General features: G+C 34.0%; 3 protein-coding genes across 3 annotated transcripts; 2 read left to right on the forward strand and 1 right to left on the reverse strand.

The window, feature by feature from the left end:
* Positions 1 to 2,858: 2,858 nt before the first annotated feature.
* LOC110114954 (microtubule-associated protein 70-5) lies at positions 2,859 to 8,429 on the forward strand. The gene is made up of 11 exons (XM_020848026.2): positions 2,859 to 3,080; positions 3,487 to 3,572; positions 3,679 to 3,744; positions 4,830 to 5,003; positions 5,087 to 5,257; positions 5,503 to 5,658; positions 6,024 to 6,170; positions 7,155 to 7,226; positions 7,325 to 7,915; positions 8,009 to 8,157; positions 8,244 to 8,429. The coding sequence occupies exons 1-11, from the start codon at positions 2,984 to 2,986 to the stop codon at positions 8,257 to 8,259; spliced, it is 1,725 nt and encodes a 574-aa protein (XP_020703685.1). The 5' UTR covers positions 2,859 to 2,983; the 3' UTR covers positions 8,260 to 8,429.
* A 3,233-nt stretch (positions 8,430 to 11,662) lies between these two features.
* Positions 11,663 to 12,600, reverse strand: LOC110114975 (protein PYRICULARIA ORYZAE RESISTANCE 21-like). The gene is made up of 3 exons (XM_020848052.2): positions 12,521 to 12,600; positions 12,219 to 12,300; positions 11,663 to 12,136 (listed from the first exon to the last, which is right to left on the reverse strand). Exons 1-3 carry the CDS (start codon positions 12,530 to 12,532, stop codon positions 11,724 to 11,726), a joined length of 507 nt encoding a protein of 168 aa, XP_020703711.1. The 5' UTR covers positions 12,533 to 12,600; the 3' UTR covers positions 11,663 to 11,723.
* Positions 12,601 to 18,638: 6,038 nt separating this feature from the next.
* LOC110114965 (BTB/POZ domain-containing protein At5g03250) lies at positions 18,639 to 21,818 on the forward strand. Its single transcript, XM_020848039.2, has 4 exons — positions 18,639 to 19,031; positions 19,358 to 19,427; positions 19,623 to 20,846; positions 21,158 to 21,818. The coding sequence occupies exons 1-4, from the start codon at positions 18,973 to 18,975 to the stop codon at positions 21,632 to 21,634; spliced, it is 1,830 nt and encodes a 609-aa protein (XP_020703698.1). The 5' UTR covers positions 18,639 to 18,972; the 3' UTR covers positions 21,635 to 21,818.
* The last annotated feature ends 2,023 nt before the right edge of the window (positions 21,819 to 23,841 follow it).

The following is a 23,841-nucleotide window of genomic DNA, read 5'->3' on the forward strand; positions in this document are numbered from 1 at the left end:
GAGCTGAACCGTTACATCCCAACTGCTGCTGCTTTTGGAGGCATGTGCATTGGAGCTCTAACAGTTGTGGCAGATTTCATGGGAGCAATTGGTTCAGGAACAGGCATTCTTCTTGCCGTGACTATCATATATCAATATTTTGAGACTTTTGAAAAGGAGAGAGCAACCGAACTTGGCTTCTTTGGCTTATAGGAATCTGAATGTAATCGGAGATGAATCCGGACGCCCACATCACCGGATGCATTGGGCCCCAGTGATTCACCTCCGAACACGTTCGGATTCCGCACAGAATAATTTTTCCCCAATTGAAAGTCTCTCCTTTCACCATTGCTAGTCAAACTTGGCTTCTTTGGCCTTCTCAATACCAATTATAGAGTTTAAACAGTAGTGCAGCTTTATTTCATCATATTTTTCAAGCAGCAGAAGCTACTTTTAAAGTCTTTAGATTTACCGTTCTGTAAGCAAATTGAGATTATATGGACTTGGAGAGAGAGGTCCGGCGTGCTCATGTTGTTCACAGAGATTTTGTTGATTTACTCTCCATCGATCTTGTTTTGTTGTGTTATTATTTTGGAAGTATTCATTTCTATTGAATTGATATGAAGTACAGTGTTTGATAGGATGGAAAATATTTTATTTAATTTGTTTATTTGTAATTAATTTTGAATATAAGAAAAATATCACCTTTTAATTTTGAATTAATCTAATAAGATTTGCTTACTTTTTAAGTGAGGGGTTGATTTTATTAATACTACAGATTAGAAATGAATTTCCTATAATAATTAGAAATGAAAAAGAGTCAGAGGATAAATTTAATATTTTTATAAAATATATAAAAAACTGATCAAATCAAATACATTTTGTAATATTAGTAGTTCTTTAAAAAGTAAAATGGAATATATCTACATGCCTAATTATCAGAGTTATACCTGAATTAGAGGTAATGGTAAAATTGGTCTCTTGATTTTTTTATAAAGAGCCAAAAGTGGTTCTCCATTATTTAAAAATTTCATTTTAATTTTTAAATAGGGATTTAAATGATCTAGTAAAATGATTATTTGATCAATATTTAAAAAGTGGATTAATAAAATTAATATTTTTATATAATTAGATATTATTTTACTCCTATAGAAAAAATTAGAGGGCAAATTCGACCCTTTTTTAGGTGATTTAACTAAAATAAATGAAGTTTTATAAATTATTATTTATATATGCATTGCACATAAAAGGGTAGACACTCTCCCACTTTCCATTTGCTAGAGCTATATTATTTGATTTATGAGCTTCAAACCTCTTCATTTTCTTGGTCTGTTGGTGCCTTCAAAATACAGTATAGCCAACCACCATAGGTAAGTTGTCTGAATGCTCTTTCCTTATTAATCTGAAACCAAAATCTTCTAATTCAAAATTGTTCAAATAGGGTGATATCACATCCAATCAATACAATTATTATTCAATCACTTAAAGAAGAAGGATTAGGATCCCTCTCATATATAGGATTTGTTAACTCCTAATCCTTTAAGCTTCACCTACCATTGAAATCATATCAACATCAACATCACCATGTTTGCTAAAAGGAAGAAAAAAAAACCTAACTATTATCTTAGCACAGTGGTTTGCTGTTTCAGCCTCAACCACGAAATCTTTGCTCGAGGCCTATCGTATATTGATGTAAGCAGATTTTTGACTAAGGCTTCGTTTGAGACGGCTTTCTTGCTTCTTCTTAAAACAACTTTTTGGTACAAAAATTTTAATTTTTGTAATAGAAAGTTACTTTAAGAAGCACTAAGAAAGTCATCACAAATAAAGCATAAGACAATCATATTAAGTTACAAATTTTGTTATATTTCACTGTTGACATATCTATTTCGGATTGAGTTGACATAAGCCGGACAGAACATGAACATTATTTGATGTTATGTCGGACTTAATTCAAATTTTATCAAGTCAAGTACAAAATGAATATATTCAGGCTGAACCCTAATCCGGCCCATCAACCTAAATTAACATCTCTATCACAGCTCAACAAATGTCATAACCATTACGGTAATATATGATTAGATAGATACCAAATAGATTTGGGCATCAAAGTGGTATTCATTTGTAACACCATGGAGACATTTAAATGGTATTTTTATTGTTATATTCACTATAACATGGTGATGATGATGAGTAGAATGGAAACAAAATAAAGCTATAGCTGCCATATGACAATGCTTGGTGATGAGAGTTCTAACTGTTGTTGTGCGAGTATTCTTCCAAGCAAAGATGAAGAGTTTTTATAAATCTTTTATTCTTTCTTTAATTTCAAGCTACTTCAACCATTCTGATCTATTCCACATACATATTAATAATCTTAAAAATGTATTGATTTGATAACAAATAGTTTTTTTTTTTAAATAAGAAATAGATAGATAAATGAAGGAGAGAGTGTATGATAGAGACATTCATTCATTTTATGTGTGAGATTATCATTATCAATCTTGCTTTATGTTGATAATTAAGATATGATTACATCATTTGGTTTTTTATAATGATTTTAGGTCCAAATCATTAGGAATTCTCACTAATTTGATGTCCATTTGTCCAAACAAAAGCTATATGCACCAAAAAATATATAATTCTTTATTACATCCACATTATTTTACCTAAAAAAAATCTTCAAATTACAATATGAGACATTTACTTACTAAACAATAGCAATTGTTACAAGTCATTGACGATAATCCGAATAAGTTGAATGTATTGATTTCTTTATCACACATAGCCGGCTTCAGCCGGCAACAGATTTGGGTTCTTATAATCATCTCGTCTCTTAAAATTTTTTCTTTACTTCTCCAGAAAAATTTCTCTCTCTTTCTCTCTCTATCTCTCACTCTCTCTCTCTTTCCAGAATCGATTATCTTCTAATGAGTTTGGTGAAGAGCTTCCTCTGTTTTGTGTTGGGAAGCAGGGGAATCTGAAACAGGGCAAAACAGAGGAGATGGGAAGCTTAGGAGATTCTGGTGGGAAGGAGCTGATTCTAAATACTTCAAGCCCAATTCTCATAGAACTCACAAGATTGGAAAATTTACTTAGAGGTTTGTTTTGTTACTGTTTTCTTCTTTGCTTTTATTTATTTCTACTTTTTTGATAGAATTTTAGGGTTTTTTAACACCTCTAGCTTTTGTTTGCCGATTTTCTGATGAGACTATTTTTTTTTTTCTTTCTTTTTGTTTGTATCATATGTTCTTCTATGCAAAGAATAGTTTTGGTAAGTTTTATATGCACAATTATATCTGTTTCTGAACAGTATCAGAATGTTGATGATTAAGCATACAGGATTGATGAAAGTAATATTTACAAGTAAAATTCTTTTTTTACAATTCTGTGAAAGAGCTTGAAAGCACAAGGTCCCATTTCTAAAAAGAAAATGAATTTTCTCACTAATTTTTGTCTGGGCATTTTATATTTATTGCTGATCCTAGATTTGATCTTGACATTCAGACAAGGAGAGAGAGCTAGCAGCTGCCCAAAATGAAAATAAAGCCTTAAAGGGATCAGAATTTCTCAAGGACAAAGCTGTGCTGGAGGTAATTATGGTTAACAAATAAACTTAAAGCAAAAATCTTGAATATCTTTTATCCCCACAAATAAATTTCATCATTTAGAGATTTACTATGTGCTAAAAAATTTCAGCTAAGCAGTGGGTTGAGGAAGTTTGAACAGAAGCTTGAAAGTGCAGAAAAACAGATAGAGGACAAGGTTTTCTTCTACTTCCTGATTTTAAGGGTTTTTTGATTTGTTGATATGAGCTATGTAATGTCATGCTATTAGCAGATATAGCTATTTAGTCTGCTAAACATCTTAAAATGATAATTTCATAGATAACATTATGTCCTATGTTGATGACATTTTGATGTCAATCGAAACTGTTAACATTTAAGGCTTCATTTGGGACAGTTTTTTTACTGCTTTCTAAAACAGCTTTTTTAGCACAAATATTTCTTGTACTATAAGTTTTTGTATTAAAAAGTTGCTATATAAAGCAGTGAGAAAGCTGTCTCAAATGAAGCCGAAATGTGTCAAGCTATTTAACTGATAAACAAAATGATGATAAGAAGAAACATATCATCGCCAATCTTTCTAGATAATATTACATTTTTAATTAACATAATATTGTATCAAGCACCTCACAATTTAAGTGCTGGAACTATGAAAGAGCTTGTGATGATTTGAGAAAAATCCTATAATTTCTTATACAACTATACATATTATAGAAGCAAAGCTTCCCTCCCCTCCTTGGGGCGGAACTAGCCTTAGTTCTCAGGGAGGGCAAGTATCAAACTTACTAAAAAAACTAAAATTATATATAATAGTGCAAAAAAATAATTTATTTTGCACATAATAGTTTTTCACAGACTTGTTTGTTAGTATTAGAAAAGTTAAACATAATCGGATGAATATAGCGGGAAACCAAGAGGTTTTCCGATTTTTGGAGGGACAAATTGCGTGAAAAAAGGTCGGATGGGGGCAAAAAATAAAATTCAGAGGGGCAGATTACAAATAACCCTTACTATACGAAGAATTTTTAATTTTTTGAGGGGAACAATTGCCCCTCCCCCCAGCGCTACATAGTTCCACCCTTGTCCGCTCCCCTCCTCTCCTCTCCTCTCTCACTCTCTCTCTAAGTTTTGAGCAAGCCTTTTGTCCCTTCTCACTTAATGTCTTAGTTGTCATTTTGATAGTACTGGAATGATATTATTAACTAAGTAATATTGAATCAAACAACCTCTCAGATGGCCAACTTAAATGACTTGTACTGATGATGTGAGTATGATGAGTTTCAGAACCTTGAAATCAAGAAGCTAATTGGGGAGAAGAAGGCTGCATTATCAGCTCAGTTTGCTGCTGAAGCAACTCTGAGAAGAATCCATGCAAATCCAAAGGAGGAGGATGATGCAGTTTCTGTTGGGACTCTTACTGCACCACTTGAAGCTGAAATTAAAATGTATAAAAATGAGGTATAGTATTTTAAGAATTGGATGCTAAAGTTATCAAACTAACCATAACATTGCTTTCAGAACTCAAATTTGTTAAACTGCAGATTTCAGCTCTTCAAGAAGACAGAAAGGCTTCCAGTCGTCTTTTGAAATCCAAAGAGTTAGCTTTAGTGGAAGCAGAAAAAAATTTGAATGCTGCTCTTGAAAGGGCTCTAATGGTGGAGAATTTACAAAATCAGAATCTTGAGTTGAAAAAACGAGTAGAAATATGCCTGGTATGGTTGGTTGGACTTTATTTCATTTGGAAAACTTGTAAAATATTATCTTCAGACTTCAAAATGTTTGTATGGATTGCTTTACAACAGTAACATCAAGCTTTTATTTCTCTATTTGGGGTCGGCTATATGAATCTTTTTTTTCTTCATTGTGTTCTCTTAAGAGTCAAGTTCTCATTTAAATTTAATAAACAAAAAATTATTTTTAATACTTTCTAATCAAACTTTTATGGATTACTTTGTAGGAGGAAAATAAATTTCAAGAAAAAATAAATCATCAAAAGGTCATCGAGGTCGAAAAGCTTTCTCAAACTATTCAGGAACTTGAGGAGTGCATTTTAGTTGGTGGCAAGGCCGCTAATGCTGTCCGCGATTATCAGCGCCAAGTTGCTGAATTAAACGTAAAATTTCATTCTGAACATTAATCATCATCATCATCATCATCTGCCAACCCCACATAGTGGTATAAAGGCTTGATATTATTATAGTTCTATCATCATCATCATCATCATACTTGGATTTCCTTGGGGATAGCTTTTTTATTGCTTTTTAAAGCGGTTTTTTAGTACAAATATTTCTAGAAATTGTTGTACTGGAAAGCTATTTTAGTAAGCATTAAGAAAACTGCCCAAATGAAACTTAGTCGAATAATTTGAGACATTTCATTTTGCACAAATCATTTCTTAAGAACTTATAGGCATGTTACGTTTGATCTGCTCTTAACCAGCTAAAAATCGTACCTTGATATGAATAAAATGGTTTTTAGGAAGTGAGAAAGACTCTTGAGAGAGAGCTTGCAAAAACGAAGATCTCTGCAAATCGTGTTGCGACAGTTGTGGCGAATGAGTGGAAAGACGAAGGTGACAAAGTCATGCCTGTTAAACAATGGCTTGAAGAGAGGAAGTTTTTGCAGGTATTAGATGAACTGCTTCACTCATTGGTTTCAGTTTCAAGGATATAATGTTTAGGCATGTTTAACAAATGCCACAATTCATATTTCTGAGATTTGCAGCATCTAATAACATTAAGAACATAATAGAATTTATTGTTGCAGGTTTATATAGTCTAATTTCTACTGTTCAATAGTTCTCTATTTTTTTTCTGTTAAATATTATAAGGGTATACTTTGTGTAAAGTATAAATCTTTTGAGCCATGTAATATTTCAATTTGTTGTGATCTTATCATGACTTGTATTTAGTTCTTATTGTTGGGAAGTAAATCATGCAACGAAACAAAAAAGTAAATAAAATAGTGAAAAATAGACACTAGGATTTAACTTGAAAAAAACCCAAAACTAAGAAAAAAATCATAGTCACACAACACCAAGAAATTCACTATTAAAATTTGAGAAAGTATCTGTCACTCTCCTTGTCTCACTTCACATTCCATTCTCTATACAAAATAGACAAAGAGATGAACTTAAATTAAACCAAGGGATGCACCACTTCAAGTTAAGCATGAAAATGAAAAAGAAAAATGTACAACCTGACTCGCAGCATCGCATCGTGGTGCTACGGTTTAGAGCGCCGCAATCCTCCACTCTCTATCTCCAACCTAATTGGCAAAGCTAGGGTTTGCAGCACCGTTAAGCTTCACTCTCTATTTCCAACCTGATACAACACTACAATGCTTGAGTATACAACGCTGCAGTGCTGCATGGTTGTACAAAAACATTTTGGGGGCAAGACCCCTAAACCCAAGCAGGGGGAACCCCTCTGGTAAATCCTCAGCGAGCTAGACTAATAGAATTGAAGTTTGAGTCAAAAGTACAACATGATTGACACAAGCAGACTCCACACAGAACTATCTTTCATTTTAACTCTTAACAAATATCCGGTTTGAATGATTACATATCTATATAATTTCACGTGCGAACTTACAATGATGTGATTGTAGGGTGAAATACAACGGTTAAAGGACAAGTTAGTTATATCAGAAAGAAGTGCAAAGGCAGAATCTCAACTCAAAGTAAGAGGCAACAATTTTTTTTTTAATATGTTAACATCATAGTATTACATTGTAAATTAGACGATGCATGATTTTCTTCTATATTTGGCTATTTTCAGGATAAATTCAAGCTTCGTCTGAGAACATTGGAAGATTGTTTCAAGCAAGTAACAGCTTCATCAACCATTAAAACTACAAATTCTGATCAGAACATCATATTTTCTTCCTCAAATAATGCGCAACAAAAACGTTCTATGTCTCAACCAAGAGCTACTTTTGCTTCTGCAAGTAAATTGTCAGTAAAGCAGCAGTCTAATTCTGCAACTAGAAGCGCTGATTCTGCCAAAACTCTACTGAGATCAAATAGCCTGAAAGGAAACTTCATTTCAAGTGAAAATGTTATAAGAAAGAACTTACGGACTTCTCGAAGTAAATTTTATGATGAAAGTGGAAAGGAGAATGTTGCAAAGAGGAATAATGTTGATGATCATGAACATGTTGGTGATTCTATTCCTCAAGAAAATGATGATTCAGAAGTTACTACAAATGAACATCATAACATTGAATCAAATACTGAGAATCAACAAGATTTATGCGAAGATTTTGTTTCAGGTTTTCTGTATGATAGATTGCAGAAGGAAGTTATCATTTTAAGAAAATTGCAAGAGGAGAAAGATGAGATGTTGAATGTTAAAGACGATGACATCAAGGTAAAATATGATATGATATTGATGTTTCATACTTAACAAAGAATTTTTTTGGTATTTTTTTCTTCAGATTTCAATTCTCTTCTGTACATACAGTTACTTAAAAGAAAAGTAGATGCACTTACAAAGGCTATGGAGGTGGAGACAAAGATTATGAGAAGAGCAGTTGCAGCAAGAGAAAAGGAAGCTCTTCAGAAATCAGAGGATAATAAACAAAAGATCAGAACTGCTAATATGATTAGAAGGTAAAAGATCAGAACTTGATATTCTGATAATTTGATGTGATGATGTAAATCTTTTTTAATTCAAGATTCTGTCTCATACATTGCAGGACATTGAAGCTTTAAGTCTGCAGAAACTCAAAACATAATTATCTGAAGAGCTATGGTGTACAGAATGAAAAAAAAAAAAACATCTTAAAGTATTACTATGCTACAAAAATCTATATGAAATTTAGTGTTGTGAGCTGATAGTTCGGTGACTTTGTATATTCTCAGAAATACACACTGTTGATGAACACTGTAAGATTGCAGATGCCTGAGAGAGGTTAATGAGTCTAATTGTGTGTTTCTCTGTTCTTTTTATTAACTAGAAAGGCCAACAAACATATAAAGATGGAGATAGTAAAGTATGATCCTTCTTCTAAGGTTTAAACCTTAAATCTAAAAGTAAATAGTAGGGAATATTTTGATTTTGTGAAAGTAAAATTAATTTCAACATTAAATATTAGCAAATTTAATCGTTTTTGTTGATTTAACATTTAAAATTAAAATTAAAATTTTTATAATATAGAAAATATAAATAAGATTAGAGTTGGTATTAGATGAATATAATTTGCTTATATTTTTATTGATTTGTATTTTAAAGTAAAATGTCTTATCCATCTCTTAAGAGAATAAAATTTTTTGGAAAAAAATAATAATATCAGGGTGTTGCTTGATGATGTTAACCTGTGCTAAAGATGTCGAGAAAATCCACCAATGATGTTTGACATATCCGAGATTATTTGTCAAAGTGTTGTTCGATGATGTTAACCTGTGTAGAAGATATCGAGAGAAATCTACAAAAGATGTTAGACCTATCCAAGGTTGTTTGTCAGAGTATCACTCGATGGTGTTAACCTGTGTTGAAGAGGTTGGGAGAATCTACCAATGATATTTGACATAACCGAGGTTGTTTGCCAAAGCATTGCTTGATGGTATTAATCTGCAAAATAGGCCAGGAGAATCTACTAAGGATGTTTGATCTATCCGATGTTCTTATAGAATTGATGCAATAATAGCTGATAATTGAGGAGTGATAAAATAATATCAACTTGTTATTACAATGAAGTTTTCCTCAATATTGAAGAACTTCTTTCAAACCTAATAATAGGTTATGATAAATGGACTATCTCGCTTCAATCATTCCCAATATATTGAGGTAAATGACCTCTCAATATTGAAGCAACAATTGCCCCCCATCCATTAATCACTTTCCTACAAAATTTATGCAGTTATAGTGATAGACACGTTTTCTTCTCTTTGAAGTTACCCTTAAAAGTGTAAGATTTCTTTAGAACATGATATAGGGACCGCATTGATTCAACTATGCCAACGATCTTTCGAGGTTGAAGTAACAATTGCCCCCCCCCCCCCACACACACACACAATCAAGAACTAATTTGCCATAAATAGTGTCAAACTATTACATCTTGAAATATTCACGGTGATAGAGAGATAAAATTTAGCATCATAACCTTATATGAAGATCAAGCACATAGATAGATAAAAGAGTAGGGTGCAACATTCATAGGAGATACTATAGTTTTTATGTGGAAATCCTAGAAAATGGAAAAAAAAAAACTACGGGACCTGACCCATTTTTAATAAATCTACTAGTATTAATGGTTGATCATAAATAATATCCATCCTCGAATGAGGATGCTAGCTCAATACAACCAATACACATTTCATATATCTCATTACATGATAATTATTCTTAAAAGAGTGTTGACATGTATGTTTGGTCAGTAAGACTATAGTGGACATGCACAGGTGATTGTAGTGACCGTAGTTGACTGGCGACGGTGGTCAGAGGGACCATAATCGATGGGCAACAGCGGTCGAAGAATCCATAATAGAGGGGTGATGGTTGTCGGAGGGACTACAGTTGGCAGACGAAGGTGGTCAAAAGGATCGTAGTCGATGGGAAACAGTGATTGGAAGAATCATAGGTGATGAGTGACAGTGGTTGAAAGGATCGTAGTGGGAGGGCGATAGTGGTCGGAAGGACCGTAGTCAACAGGCGACGATAGTCAGTAGAGATCCGCCTTGTGGTGCAAGCTTGAGAAAGCAAGAGGGATCTTAGTTTTTCTTCTCTTCCCTCTTTTTTGTGAAGAATGAGAGGTATATTTATAGTTTTTAAAAGTGACATGGCTAGTAATTAGAGAAAAGATCAAGGACATATTGGGAGTATTTCAATGGATAATTGATATCATCTTCCTCTATCTTGGATCATTTATCGAGCTTTTGAGTGTTAGTGATGTTATAATTCAGCAATCTTGGGGTCGTTGGATTCTTCTTGTCAAGCTGCTCGGTTCGACTATAAGCATGTCACATTTGGTCATCCAATTAATGTTCTGGAGCTTCAAGTAGGCTTCGAGCCCTCGACTTATACCCATATGGGTTCGAATTTGACCGATTATGATGTCGTTGACTTCATCTCTTCGAGACATTCAATTTGATTAGAAGTTTATTGAAATCGAAGTTCGGATGGTCATTGATTTAATTTTAAAATTTTTGTATTCACATTTGCATCGAGATTCATACCCGATCAAGGTAATTTTTTGATGGAGTATCAATAATATATTTTTAAGACATTAAATTTATTTGATTACATATTAAAACATAAATTAAATTAAATTTTAAAAATAAATAAAAATCATCTCAAACGGTCTTTATGCTTTTTAAGAAAATCTAACGGCCATATCTTGACGGCGCAGTTATAATCATAATTACGTTGATACTTACATATAAGTAAATAACCTAAGATATTTGCGTTCATTAATTACAGCCATCCTCCATTTTAGACGGCTGTGATTATTTCAATCCCAGCCAGAAATAAGAATTTTAGGGTGAAAAATTGGAAGATTTCTGTTAAATATGATTGATTACAAAAAATTAAGAATGATTGTGATCGCCCTTCGAATCTCTATTGATTATATAATGATTAAGAGAAAATACAATAATTATATAGTTTGATTGAAAGGTTTGACTTGATGTAGTCATCTTTCACGAGCTCCTAAGTAATCACGAGCATGATATATTTTACCAGTCGAATGGCCGGATTGTCAATCAGCAGCTTGTCTTGATGAGTCATTACTCTTATAATAGTTTGTACGGCCACCTTCACAAATAGTAATTATCACGGCTGGCTGATTGATAAGTTATTCTCGCCAACTGTGATGAGTTCTTAGATCATGATCGTCTACTTTCGACAAAATTTCTAATAAACCGACGAGTTTGAGATGAATCGATTGGATTACTTGGATTAAATCGACTAGATTTAGCTTGAATCGGGTTTTTGGATATTTAGGTGTACATCATATGCAGATAATCTCATCAAACAATAAAAAAATAATTTAAATTATTTTGGTCGAATTGGAATATCATTACACATTAAAAAATCTTTTATAAATCACCATAAGCCACAGTAATTACTAATTAGTCAAAACAACCAAACAAATTACAAATTCTTACAACATAAAAATAGGGCGAAAAAATGCTCTTTTTTTATTTTTTTTTCAAACTGCACCTTTAAAAACAACTTATTACATAACACTACACTGCGGAGGAGCAGGAGCCCCTTCACAATCAAAGGAGAATTGATAGGTGACCGGCTTACCGACAACTGGCAGTGAGCAGGGCCCCACCCCTCCACACCCGCAGTTGCAGCTTCGACAGATGTCATTGCACCCCACATAACACGGTCGGCGATGGCAAACCGGAACCGGTATGGGTGGCCCAACCGGCCAGAATGGCAAGTAAACCGGTTCAGGCTTCCTCGGCGGCGGGGGCGGCGGGGGCGGCGGGGGCGGCGTGGGCTCTATTATGTTGATATTCTTAATGGCTTCACAAGCCTTGCAACAGAGCTTATTCTTCAGCTTGACGGGATCGAACGGCCCAGAAATCGTCACTGTATTCTTCTTCTCATCGTACTCTATTTTCTGAATGCGCTCTCGTTCTAAATTTAACTTAATTAGCCATTTAACAAAATAATTAGAGCAATTAATGAATATTAATTAAGATTTTCAATTTTAATTTACCTTGGAGTTTGCAAATGGCCTTTTTTATCTTCTTGCTGCAAAGACGGCACTCCAGATCAACCGTCAAGATTAGTGTTGGGGTCTGGGAGAAATGTTAATTACTGATTAGCTTAATGAAGAGATTAATTAAGATAAATAAAACAAATATGCTTTCATTAGAGGAAATAATTATGAGAGAAAGGCTTTTTATTCTTCAAAATTATAAGAGAAAATTGTAATTAACTCATCTCATAGAAATTATGCCTTCTTAGTTCAATTTGAAGATAAAATAAATTTTCATAAATAAAAGAGAAAGCTCATACCCCCCCTGCCATTCTTTGAGATAATGAGCGAGAGAGTTATAGAGATAGAGAGAGAGAGAGAGAGAGAGAGAGAGAGAGAGAGAGAGAGAGAGAGTTGTGAAGATATGTGAAGGCTCGTAGGTGCCAATATATATATACAACTTTGGGAGAGTTAGGTGCATTATTTTGTGTGCAAATTTATGCTTTTACATGGGTTAATTATTTATAAAAATGATTTATTTTTATTTATTTTACATAAACATTTGTTTTTCTTTTGAATATAATATTTGATTAATAAATAATAGTGAATTATAAATAACATTTTTAATATAAATTTGTTATTATTTTATTAAGTTTGTTTTTAAATTTTATATCATTTCTAATGTTTTAAGTTTTTATTTATAAAAATAAAAGGCTATATATTTTATTTTTATATTTGAGAAATTTGGGAGGCACAAATTAAACATTTTTTAAAATTATATCTATGAAACATAAATATGTGATGCATAAAAATATTTTAAATTTTTAAGGGTGTATGCCCCTAAGCCGCCTTAAATCTACCATGTGTATATTGACTTGGTGTTTTTTAATAAAAGAAAATAGTCTTAATTTATATATTTATATATATTGACTTGGTGGAAGTCAATTGAATAAAATAGTTTTTCTAAACAAATCATATCAATCAATTATTTTTTTAATTTTTTAAAAAATGATAAATAAGCAATAAATCATAAAACATGTGCTTGAACCTATAATCTTAGAGATTTTTTTTTCTTTCAATCATTGGGCTACAAATTCTTCCACCCAATAAAATTTTCTATTAAATTAATTCGTGTCTTAAAATTTTGAAAACACTATATATATATATATATAATGTTTGAAAGGGCTATAGAACAACTATGATGAAATTGGTCTTCTCTTAATACTTAAAACCTTGACTTAAATGACATTGGCCATGTGAACAAGCAAAAATTTTCCTAGGCTCATTTCGGATCTATTTATGATAACTTTCTCTGGTTGCTTTGATTTTCAAATAGAAATCACAATTTCGTTTCGTTGTTGCTTTCTCTTTAATTTTCAGACATTTTCTATGATATAAAACTACTTTACATAATCATAGTACGTAGCTATGTAGCAAAGTTTTATTTTTTTCACGGAAACTTCATAATTAATTACTTTATGAAACACTAAAGTAATCCCGAACGAATTACTAATCTGACTGTTTGGTTTTAATATATTTTATTTTCACGCATTTTTTGATAAAAAAACTATATCATAAGTTTGAGGACATTATGTTGGAAAATATCAAATAATAAATCTAATAAGTTTCAAAATTCAATAAAATATTATTATTTTTTTCAGACATGAAACAAGCATATGAATCCAATTGTTCTAAAAATCACCAAAGTCATATAAGCCCTTTTTAAGTAAATTCTATCCATTTTCAAAGCATTAAATCATACAATGAGAATAACTACAAAAATTGTTTAATATGATGAGACAAATCACAAATTCTCTTTAAAATAATCATGCATATTCTTCACTAAAGTGGCATCTTTGTATTAAAATATTTATCAAATAATATTAATTAAAATACTAATTAAATAAATATGCGAATATTACTTTAAAAATATATTTTCTTTTTGAACAAACAATGCCACTTTTTTCTCTTTTTATTTTATTTGCCCTTTTTAGTGAAGAATTTGCATGATTTTGTAAAAGGAAACTATGACTTGTTTCATCATATTAAACAATTTATTGTAGTTGTTTTCACTATCTGATTTAATGCTTTGAAAATTGATACAATTTTCTAATTAAGGGGTCTTAGATCTTTGTTAGATTTTATTGCAGTTGGATTCATTTGATTGTTTGAAATTAATTGTTTTTAATGAGCAGATTTATAAGTAAAGTGAAGAGATTTTTTTTTTCTTTTTCATAAATATACTTACAACTAAAATTTGTTCTTAGGACGCTGCCTTGTGACCCTTATTTGTTCATATCCTTAATTGTTGTACGCTTCGCAGATATGTCGGGGCTCCAAGGTGATAGCGCCCCCTGACGGGGTTCGACCAGTCCGGTCAGGTCGCAGGGTTTCTCGAGGCAGCGCCCCTTAAACAAATTTTGGTTGTAAGGATACTTTTGGATTCTCTTTGTAATTGTTTCTTCATTCTCTAACAATAATATCTCTACATAATGTGTTTAATTATATTGGGGCAATTGCATAAAGACCATAGTACTTCAAAACTTTTTAAGGGGGGCATTTGTTTAAAAATCCTTATAATAAAGAATAAAAAATACATTGAGCAGGACAAATTATCTAAATAATCATATAATAAAGAAATTTTTTTTTTCTTCAGGGAGGGCAGCGCCCCTTGGGCTTAAGGTGGATCTGCCCCTGCTCGTGAGCTCATTAGTAAGTCAAATTCTAGCTCGATTCATGTACTTACACCCCTAGGTCCAATTGGCATCACATATAACTTGCAACCAATAAAATAGACCACATAACCTATGGAAATAGAACATCAGCATATAAAATATATATATACAAAAATTTTGTACACATTCATTTAATTTGAAACTGTTGTATTTTAATATGATTTAATAGTAGAAAAATATAACGTTATTTTCTCATATATAAATATAATGTCCCCCTCCTTTCATTAAATAGAAAAAATTAAAGGTGAGTGAAATATAATAATTCTCAAAAGTCCATAATAAAATAATAATATATTTGGTAATAAAATTTAAGTGTATAAATTTCTTGTAATATATTAGCTCATTCTTTACTTATCTATAGATGGAAAATCCGGCTGTTGTTTGATCTGTATATTTGGATTATGCATTTGTTGCATAAAATTTTATTACCAAAATATATTTCTATATTTGATTATTTCTATTACCAAATATAAATTTCTATTACCAAAATAATCATATATTTATTATTATTTGACTGCAGAGAAATTATAATTTAATTTAATTTTTGGGTGAAAAAAGCTAAGGAAATACACATAAGTTCAAATTATTTATCCTCTTCTTTATCAAATCATCAATTTAGTAAGTTTCTTCCTTTTCAAAGAATAGGTTTTGTTTGCGATAACTTTCTTACTACTTAATTTCTAAAGCAGCATTTTATATCTAAATAAAAAAGTCATTTATAAAACTTTCAAATCATGTCTTCTTAAGACTACAGCTATCTTTCTTAACATATACCAAATCTAATACATGCATTCTCCTAATCGGGTCATCGAAAAGCTGACATTTTATGTGAACAAATCATCTAAGACAATTCTCTCTAGCACTGAGTTCGACGACGATAAACTAAATTGCTAGATGAAGTCATTGACTTGCTATATGAAGTTGCCAATCTATTAGAAGAACTCGCCCTACTTGGGGTGTGGTTAACTTCCTAGGTGAAGTCACCACATTAGCGAGTCGTCCAAAGGATAATTCAAAATATTTCTAAAAAAATGAGTTGTTCATGAGAGATCTTAATATATTCAACTCAACTTTTACATAAAATATTTTCTTACGTTTTAGATTGGACAAAGTTTTAAAATGAATTCATTTGAAATTTTTTTAGCCAGAAATAAAACGAATATACCCGGACCGGCCGGTTACGGTTCTTGTTTATATAGTTACTGGATTTTCTATGGTTGATTTTTCATTAACCTTTCTACTTATTTTGTCCTACTTGTTCGCCATGTCTACTACCAAACTCAATGCAGCCGTCAAGACTAGTTTCTTATGCAATATGCTGCAGTTTGCTGTTTGCTTTCCTTTGTTATTGCTGCCTTAGAATATTTAAGGGTGATGGTGATGATGTAAAGATTATCCATAATCATATCATTAGGTTTTATTTCATTGTAAAATTTGCATTTCTATATTAATATGTTTCTGAATCATACCAGGAATCTAATTCCAAGGTAAAATTTGCATTTTTTTACAATCTTAGTTCAATTATAATCCTTGTCATGCCCAGATTGTGTATAGTTCCTCTTAAATCTGAATGTTTATCATGATTAGGTGCAGCAAGGTTAGGTTTAAAGTGAATGTATTAGAAGAAAATTTCTCATTCATTTTTTTAATTTTTAATAATATTATTATTTATAACATCATCTTGTTCGTTGTCCGGCCCGATTTTCACAAGCTTGTATATATATATGATGCCAATCGTTATCTTAGCAACCGATTGCTTTGTTGGGGTGGCGGGCGGGCTGAATTGATCCGGAAAGGTGGACTACATAATAATTATTATGTTAATGGAAAAAAATAGGAATGGATATATAACGAAAAAAAGGAAAGAAAATTGAAAAAAAATAAAAATAAAAAACAAAAAATGAAGAAATTGAAAAAAAAAAAATACTAGTCATTAAAATAGTTAATGGTTTATCGAATTCGAACATTATTTGAAGCTAATCAAGCTCGCGCACGAACAGACCTCTGCTCGACTCGTCGGCTCGACGAGCAACTTGCAGAGGTGACCGGGTGGGAAAATGAAACTTTGGTTTAGGAGAGCGGGAGGACGAATCAAAGACAAACGGGAAAATAAAAATGTCGGAGTTTGGTCGACGGCGGAACTACGGACGACGCGGAGTTTGCGTGTTGCTCAACGGAGGAACTCAGAATAACCGAGCTCGTCAACATAGCTTGGGACGACAAAGGCTGAAGGTTCGGAGCTCGCGTCACTAAAGGAAAATAGTGTATTTCTGGCAGATTTTCCAGAGGAAAATTCTGAATTTTATAGTGGATTTCCTGCGAAAACAATTTCGACGGTAAATCGAGTGTTGGAAGCTTTTATGTTGAAAAAAAAAAATTGATGGAAATTTTTTCCGACGGAAAAACTACGCCGGAATAAGTAAAAAATGATTTTAAAAATATAGTTCCCACCCCAACCCGCAGAAGCGTCGCATGAGCTGCCCCCGCTCGCCCGTAAGTGCACCTGGGCCCAGCTCGCGCCCAACTTGCCCGTAGTGTGCCCACGCCCGTGCACAGCGCCCCCGCTTGTCCGTGCGGAGATTCAAATCAAGGACCTCTTCGTTTTAAGAATGTCAACCACTCTGCTTTGATGTAAAATATGTTAAAATATTAAATATTTTATATTTAAATAAATTAATACAAAAAATTTAAAAAAGAAAACTAAAATATTAACTAATTCATTAATATTAATATTAAATTTTTTAATAAAATAATAAGTCAAAATTATAAATAAAGAAGTTAAAGTTATTAATAATATTATTAATATTAAAGTTATTAATATAATAATAAGTTAAAGTTATTGATATTAATATTAATATTAAAGTTATTAATAAAATAATAAGTCGCCGGAAAATCTTCCTTAAAATATGTCTAAAATATTTCATCTTTATACGTCGGAAAGCAGCCAGAAATTCCGTCAGTAATGGAAAATTTTCTTTTAGTCTGTGCTTCTAGCAGGGCTATAGCCTGGCTCGCGGCTTCGGGATGGAGCTCAAAGATCAATGTAGCATGGGATGATGCTCAATGACGAAGGTCGAGAAGGAGCTCGACGAGGCGCTCGACATGAAACGATTCGAGCTCAAGCTCGTCTTTTGAACTCGACTCGAGTTCGAGCTTGAACTCAGTATTTGGCAGTCGAGCTGGACTCAACTCAAACAACCCCTGGCTCGAGCTCAACTTGACTTGTTTGCACTCCTAATTCATTTCGGCATGGTAATTTAATTTTTTTATTTTTATATTAATAAAAAAAATTTAAACTATTTTTAGTTTTTTACTTTAAAAATTTGCTCCGATATATGTTTTTAAAATAAACATAATTATGTATCCCGAAATAAGTTTTTAAAATAAATTTAGGTTGTCCACTATGCCAGCTCAGTTCAGCTTGCCAGCTTGATTCAGGCTCCCCACTTTAGATCAGGCGCCCGCCACCTTAGCAAATGAATTTTGTAATTTTTATATTTAGTTTGAAATTTATGTGATTTTTGAGGCAGTTTTTTTATTATTTCTTTTATGATTTAGAGTCTCTAATTTTTTTATTTTTCAAATCCAATTTATAATTTTTATTTTATGCCTATTTTTTATTACTCAATTTTATAGAAACTGCAGCTGAGCCTTAATTTAGACCAAAATATTCTTTCCCTTAATTTCTAAACTGAAAATCGAATCATGCCTGCAATTATCAGTTGGATGAGACGGGGAGAACGCCATGCCCTTCTCTGCAACGGCTTCCAGCTTCCTCTCCGCGATCTTCGTCTTCCCCAAGTTTTTCTGCCGCCTTAACAGACCGAGCCACCTCCCATTCATTACAAAGCCACAAAGGCCTAGGGTAAGAACACCTCCCCCGGCATTGACGTTGGCAACCTTCGTCTCCGTCATTGGAGTTTCTGGATCGACCTGGCGAGCTCCAGCGGCTTTCTTTCCATTTCCTTGGAAGATCTGATCGTATCGGCGGCCTACTAATCTCAAAGGCTTTTTCTTTATTGAAAGATACGAAAAACATGGCTACTGTAAAGCTGGGATCCAAAGCGGAAGCTTTCCATCTCGATGGCCATTCATGGTCTGTGTATTCGCTATTTTATTTAAATCTTGTCGATCTTTTTTTGTTTTTCCTTTAAATGTTTAAGAAGGATTTGTAAAGTCATGTCCAAATGGTGGAGGTGTCAAAGATTTCTATTGTTGATATTCAATATTTCAATTAGGAATTATAGAATAATTATCATGATTAGATGTTCTAATCATTATCTTCTTGTGTATTTTCTTGAAAAAAAAATGATAGGAAACACAACTTATTTGCTTTTGCATTTGAATCAAGCTAATTAAATTCTTCTCATTTATTTTTTTTATGCTTCATTTCATACTAAACTAGCTTTGGTTCCTTCCCAGGATTTGCAACACAGAACTTCCAAGTGATATTACCATTGAAATAGGAGAAATATCTTTTCATCTTCACAAGGTAAGCTTTTTCCTGTTATGAATATTACTCTACAATTCCTTATAGGATTTAGTTTTTCCGCAAAACAAGCATTTTTTTTTACGAGAAATTATCCTTAGAAGTTCTCTAAAAATAAAGTCTAACTATTGATGTCACTTACGGAAATTTAACTCTTCCATTTTTTTTTCCTTCTTAACTCTCATTAATTTCTTGCAGTTCCCATTACTCAACAGGAGTGGCCTCCTTAAAAAGTTGATCAATGAATATCAAGATGAAAATGGAAAAGGCTGCATTTTGCAGCTTCATGATCTTCCTGGCCGTTCAAGAATATTTGAGCTTGTGGCAAAGTTTTGTTATGATGTTAAAATTGAGTTAAATTCTTACAATGTTGCTGCTCTACGATGTGCTGCTGAGCACCTTTGCATGACTGAAGAATATTTTGGAGGAAATCTCATCTCCCAAACTGAAAACTTTCTGAACGAAATTTTTGGGAATTGGAAAGACTCAATGAAAGTTCTTGAAACCTGCGGGGATCTTCTTCCCCTTGCTGAAGAACTGCATATTGTAACTCGATGTATCAATTCACTGGCAATGAAAGCTTGTGCTGATCCAAATCTCTTTGGTTGGCCAATGTCGGCTCGATCTTCCTTGAAGAGCTCAGATGGAAACATCTTATGGAATGGCATATCCACAGAAGAGAAGCCAAAGGCAATTGAGTCAGATTGGTGGTATGAAGAATCCTCCTCTCTTAGTTTCCCTCTGTACAAAAGGTTGATATTGTCCATGGAATCAAAAGGTATGAAGGCAGAAAATATTGGAGGGTCTCTCATATTCTATGCAAAGAAATATTTTCGAGGATTGAGTAGAAATTCCAGCTTTCATGATGGCACTAGCCGTCTTATTCCTGTTCCACCTGCATCTGCATTGTCTGAAAGTGACCAAAGGGTTCTCTTGGAGGAGATAGTTGGATTGCTACCCACGGAAAAGGGAGTAATCTCCACAACTTTTCTTCTTCGCTTGCTTCGGACTGCAATGATTTTGCATGCAGGCCCTGCTTGTAGGGAGAATTTGGAGAAAAGAATTGGAGCCCAATTAGATGAAGCTTCCCTTGAGGATCTTCTTATACCAAACTTGGGCTATTCGGTTGAAACCCTTTATGATATAGACTGTGTTCAAAGAATGCTTGATCATTTCATGTCGATAAACCCGACTGATCTCACAGGATCTCCTGCTATAGCTGATGAAGCTCAGTTGATTGACACTGTTCCTTCATTGACCCCTATGACCATGGTCGCAAAACTTGTGGATGGATACCTTGCAGAGGTTGCACCTGATGTTAATTTGAAGTTTCCCAAGTTTCAGGCCCTGGCAGCATTAATTCCCGAATATGCTAGGCCTTTAGATGATGGTATATATCGTGCTATTGATATATATCTTAAGGTAATATTTCGTTCACTAAATCATTCTAAGTTGTTTTGTTAATGATCATGGCGTGATCAGCTTGAAAACTGAACTTAATATTCTTTAAACATTTATTGAGAATCATCTAAGTTTATTTTCTTTCTAATTAGCATGATCTATTCACATAAGATCTTATTCTCTTAGGAGCTTGGTTAAATTTAAACAATTTTCCTCTTATTGACAAGATTGTATATTTATTTGATGCATTCTCAAAATTTGATTTCTTTTTGGCGAAGATCAGATCATTTTGTCTTGACTGCGGAAATTTTCCCAATACTTTTGCATTGCAGTCTCATCCGTGGCTTACAGATTCTGAACGGGAGCAGCTCTGTCGTCTTATGAACTGCCAGAAGCTATCACTGGAGGCTTGCACTCATGCAGCACAGAATGAGAGGCTGCCCCTCAGAGTAGTCGTCCAAGTTCTCTTCTTTGAGCAACTCCGCCTGAGAACTTCAGTTGCAGGATGGTTCTTTGTCTCGGAAAATATGGATAACATTGATGTTGTTGACAATGGAAACTTGATCCAGCCAAAGAACAATGAAAGAAACCCTGATAATGAAATCACGCTGGAAGAGAAGGATGAGATGCCGCTGATGGAAACTGATGACATGAGGCAGCGAATTGCTGAGCTAGAGAAAGAGTGCAAAAACATGAAGAAAGAGATTGAGAAGCTTGGGAAGCCCAAGAGTACTTGGAGCGCCATCTGTAAAAGGTTTCCCAGGCTTGGTTTCGGATCAAGATCTGAACATCAATCCAGCCAAACATAATAGGTACATAAGAGAGTAGTTAAGCATGCTAGCTGATGGATAACATGGTCTTTTTCTTCCAAAGGAAAGACAACATTTTCATTTTTGTTGTTCTGTCAGAAATAATTTTGAACTCAAGTAGCTTTAAATTATAGGTTAGATTAGTGCTCTTCTGTTGAATATTTTGTTTAAATCATTTGTTTCATTTTAATGTCCATCATAGTACGTTAAGGTTGAAGATCGGCTCTCGATTCATTTGCCATCCTTGTCAACAATTCCTTGCTCAACCATTCTAATTTACTATTAATGTAAACATGGAAGTATGGGAATACACACTGTCTGTTAGAAGGATAGAAAGTTATGATAATCATGAGAAGATTACACCACCATCATCTCTCAAGAAAAAGAACATAGATTGGAAGAAAGATGAAATTTAATGGTTTTCACCCAAACTGCTACTCTGAACTCAATGAAATCATAACAGGCTTCTGCTTCTTGTTAACAAATGATGTCTGCGTCAAAAACTGTATTATAAATCTGCAATGGCAGCCAAAGAACTTGTGCATGGATAGTCTTTGTATCTTGAGTTGTCTTTTTTATCCCTACATGAAAACATTAAACAACTTCATTGTTTAGTTGAGCTTGTTTAGAATTACTAGAGAACTTAACCTCAGCTTTTATTCATCAAATTTAGTTGTTTTAAATAACAGATCTTAGCAATATAGTTTATAAGATGAGAGAAGCTCATAATTATGTGATTTTTTTCAAATTTTCTTAAAATTTTGATCTTATTGACAATATATAAGAATAATATATGATTCAAACCTCATGGAGTATTTAGTATAAGAATAATTTAAGCATTCCAATTATTATTTCAAACCCAACCTCTATCATAAGAGCTACAGAAATTTTCTTCAGTGGAATTTGTTGAGCATTGATTATAGCCTCAAATTTTGTATAACTTGTTGAGGCTAGAATATACGCGGCGATAGTATTATAATTCTACATCTTAGCATTGCGCGGATATCCAACTCACACATAGAGAGCACAAGATTTTTTACGTAGAAAATCATGGAAAGGGGAAAAACCACGAGGTCTGACTCAGTTGAAAATGATTCTACTAGAATTCGAGTAGATACAGTGGGCCGACTCTTCCCTAAGGGAGATCAGATTACAAATGCCAACTATATGGTTGAAATCTAGTGACAAACAAGGGTGAAAGTTTGGTGTCACTTGGTAATATGTCGGAAGTCTGGCGTTACTTGAAAATTTGGGCTTCAGTTGGTAGTCTGATGGGGACAGAACTTCGGCATCGAGCGGTGGTTCGATAGAACAACGGCGTCAGGTGGTGGTCCGGTGGAAATCTAGGCGTCAGGTGGTGGTCCGGCTGAACTCCGGCTTCGGGTGGTGGTCCGGCGGAACTCCGACGTCAGGTGGTGGTCCGGTGGAACCCCGGCGTCTGGTGGTGGTCCTGCAGAACAACGACGTCAGGTGGTGGTCCGGCGGAACAACGGCGTTAGATGGTGGTTCGGTGAACTCCGGGCATCAGGTGGTGGTCTCCGGCATCAGGTTGTGGTCCAGCGGAACCCCGGCGTCAGGTGGTGGTCCGACGTAACAATGGTGTCAGGTGGTGGTCCGGTGGAACAACGGCGTCAGGTGGTGGTCCGGTGGAACAACAACGTCTGGTGGTGGTCTAGTGGAACTCTGGGCATCATGTGGTGGTCCGACGGAACTTCGTCATCAGGTGGTGGCCCGGAGGAACTCCAACGTTAGGTGGTGGCCTAGTGGAACTTCGCCGTCACGTAGTGGCCTGGCAGAACTCCGACATCAGGTGGTGGTCCGGTGGAACTCCGGTGTCACGTGGTGGCCTGGTGGAACTCCGGCGTCAGGTGTTGGTCTGGCGGAACTCCAGCATCAGGTGGTCGTCCGACAGAACAATGGCGTCAGGTGGTCGAGGAGGCAAGGAGGCAAGAGCGATCTCTGATCATTCTCGTTTTTCCTTAGGCTTAGGGGTCCCTTTTCAAGAGAAAGGGGGCTTTATTTATGGATTTCCTAGAGTTCCATGGCTCGTAAATAGGAGGAAGATCAAGGATAATGGGGATTGGTTTGGATGAACGGCTGATGTTGGAATTCCGTAATCTTGGGCTCGTTGGATTCATCTCGTCGAGTCACCCAATTCGACTATAAGCATCTCACGTTTGTAAATTGTTTGGTAATTCAAATTGTGG

Source organism: Dendrobium catenatum, unplaced genomic scaffold (genome assembly GCF_001605985.2).
Source record: "Dendrobium catenatum unplaced genomic scaffold, ASM160598v2 fragScaff_scaffold_211, whole genome shotgun sequence".
NCBI classification, from domain to species: domain Eukaryota; kingdom Viridiplantae; phylum Streptophyta; class Magnoliopsida; order Asparagales; family Orchidaceae; genus Dendrobium; species Dendrobium catenatum.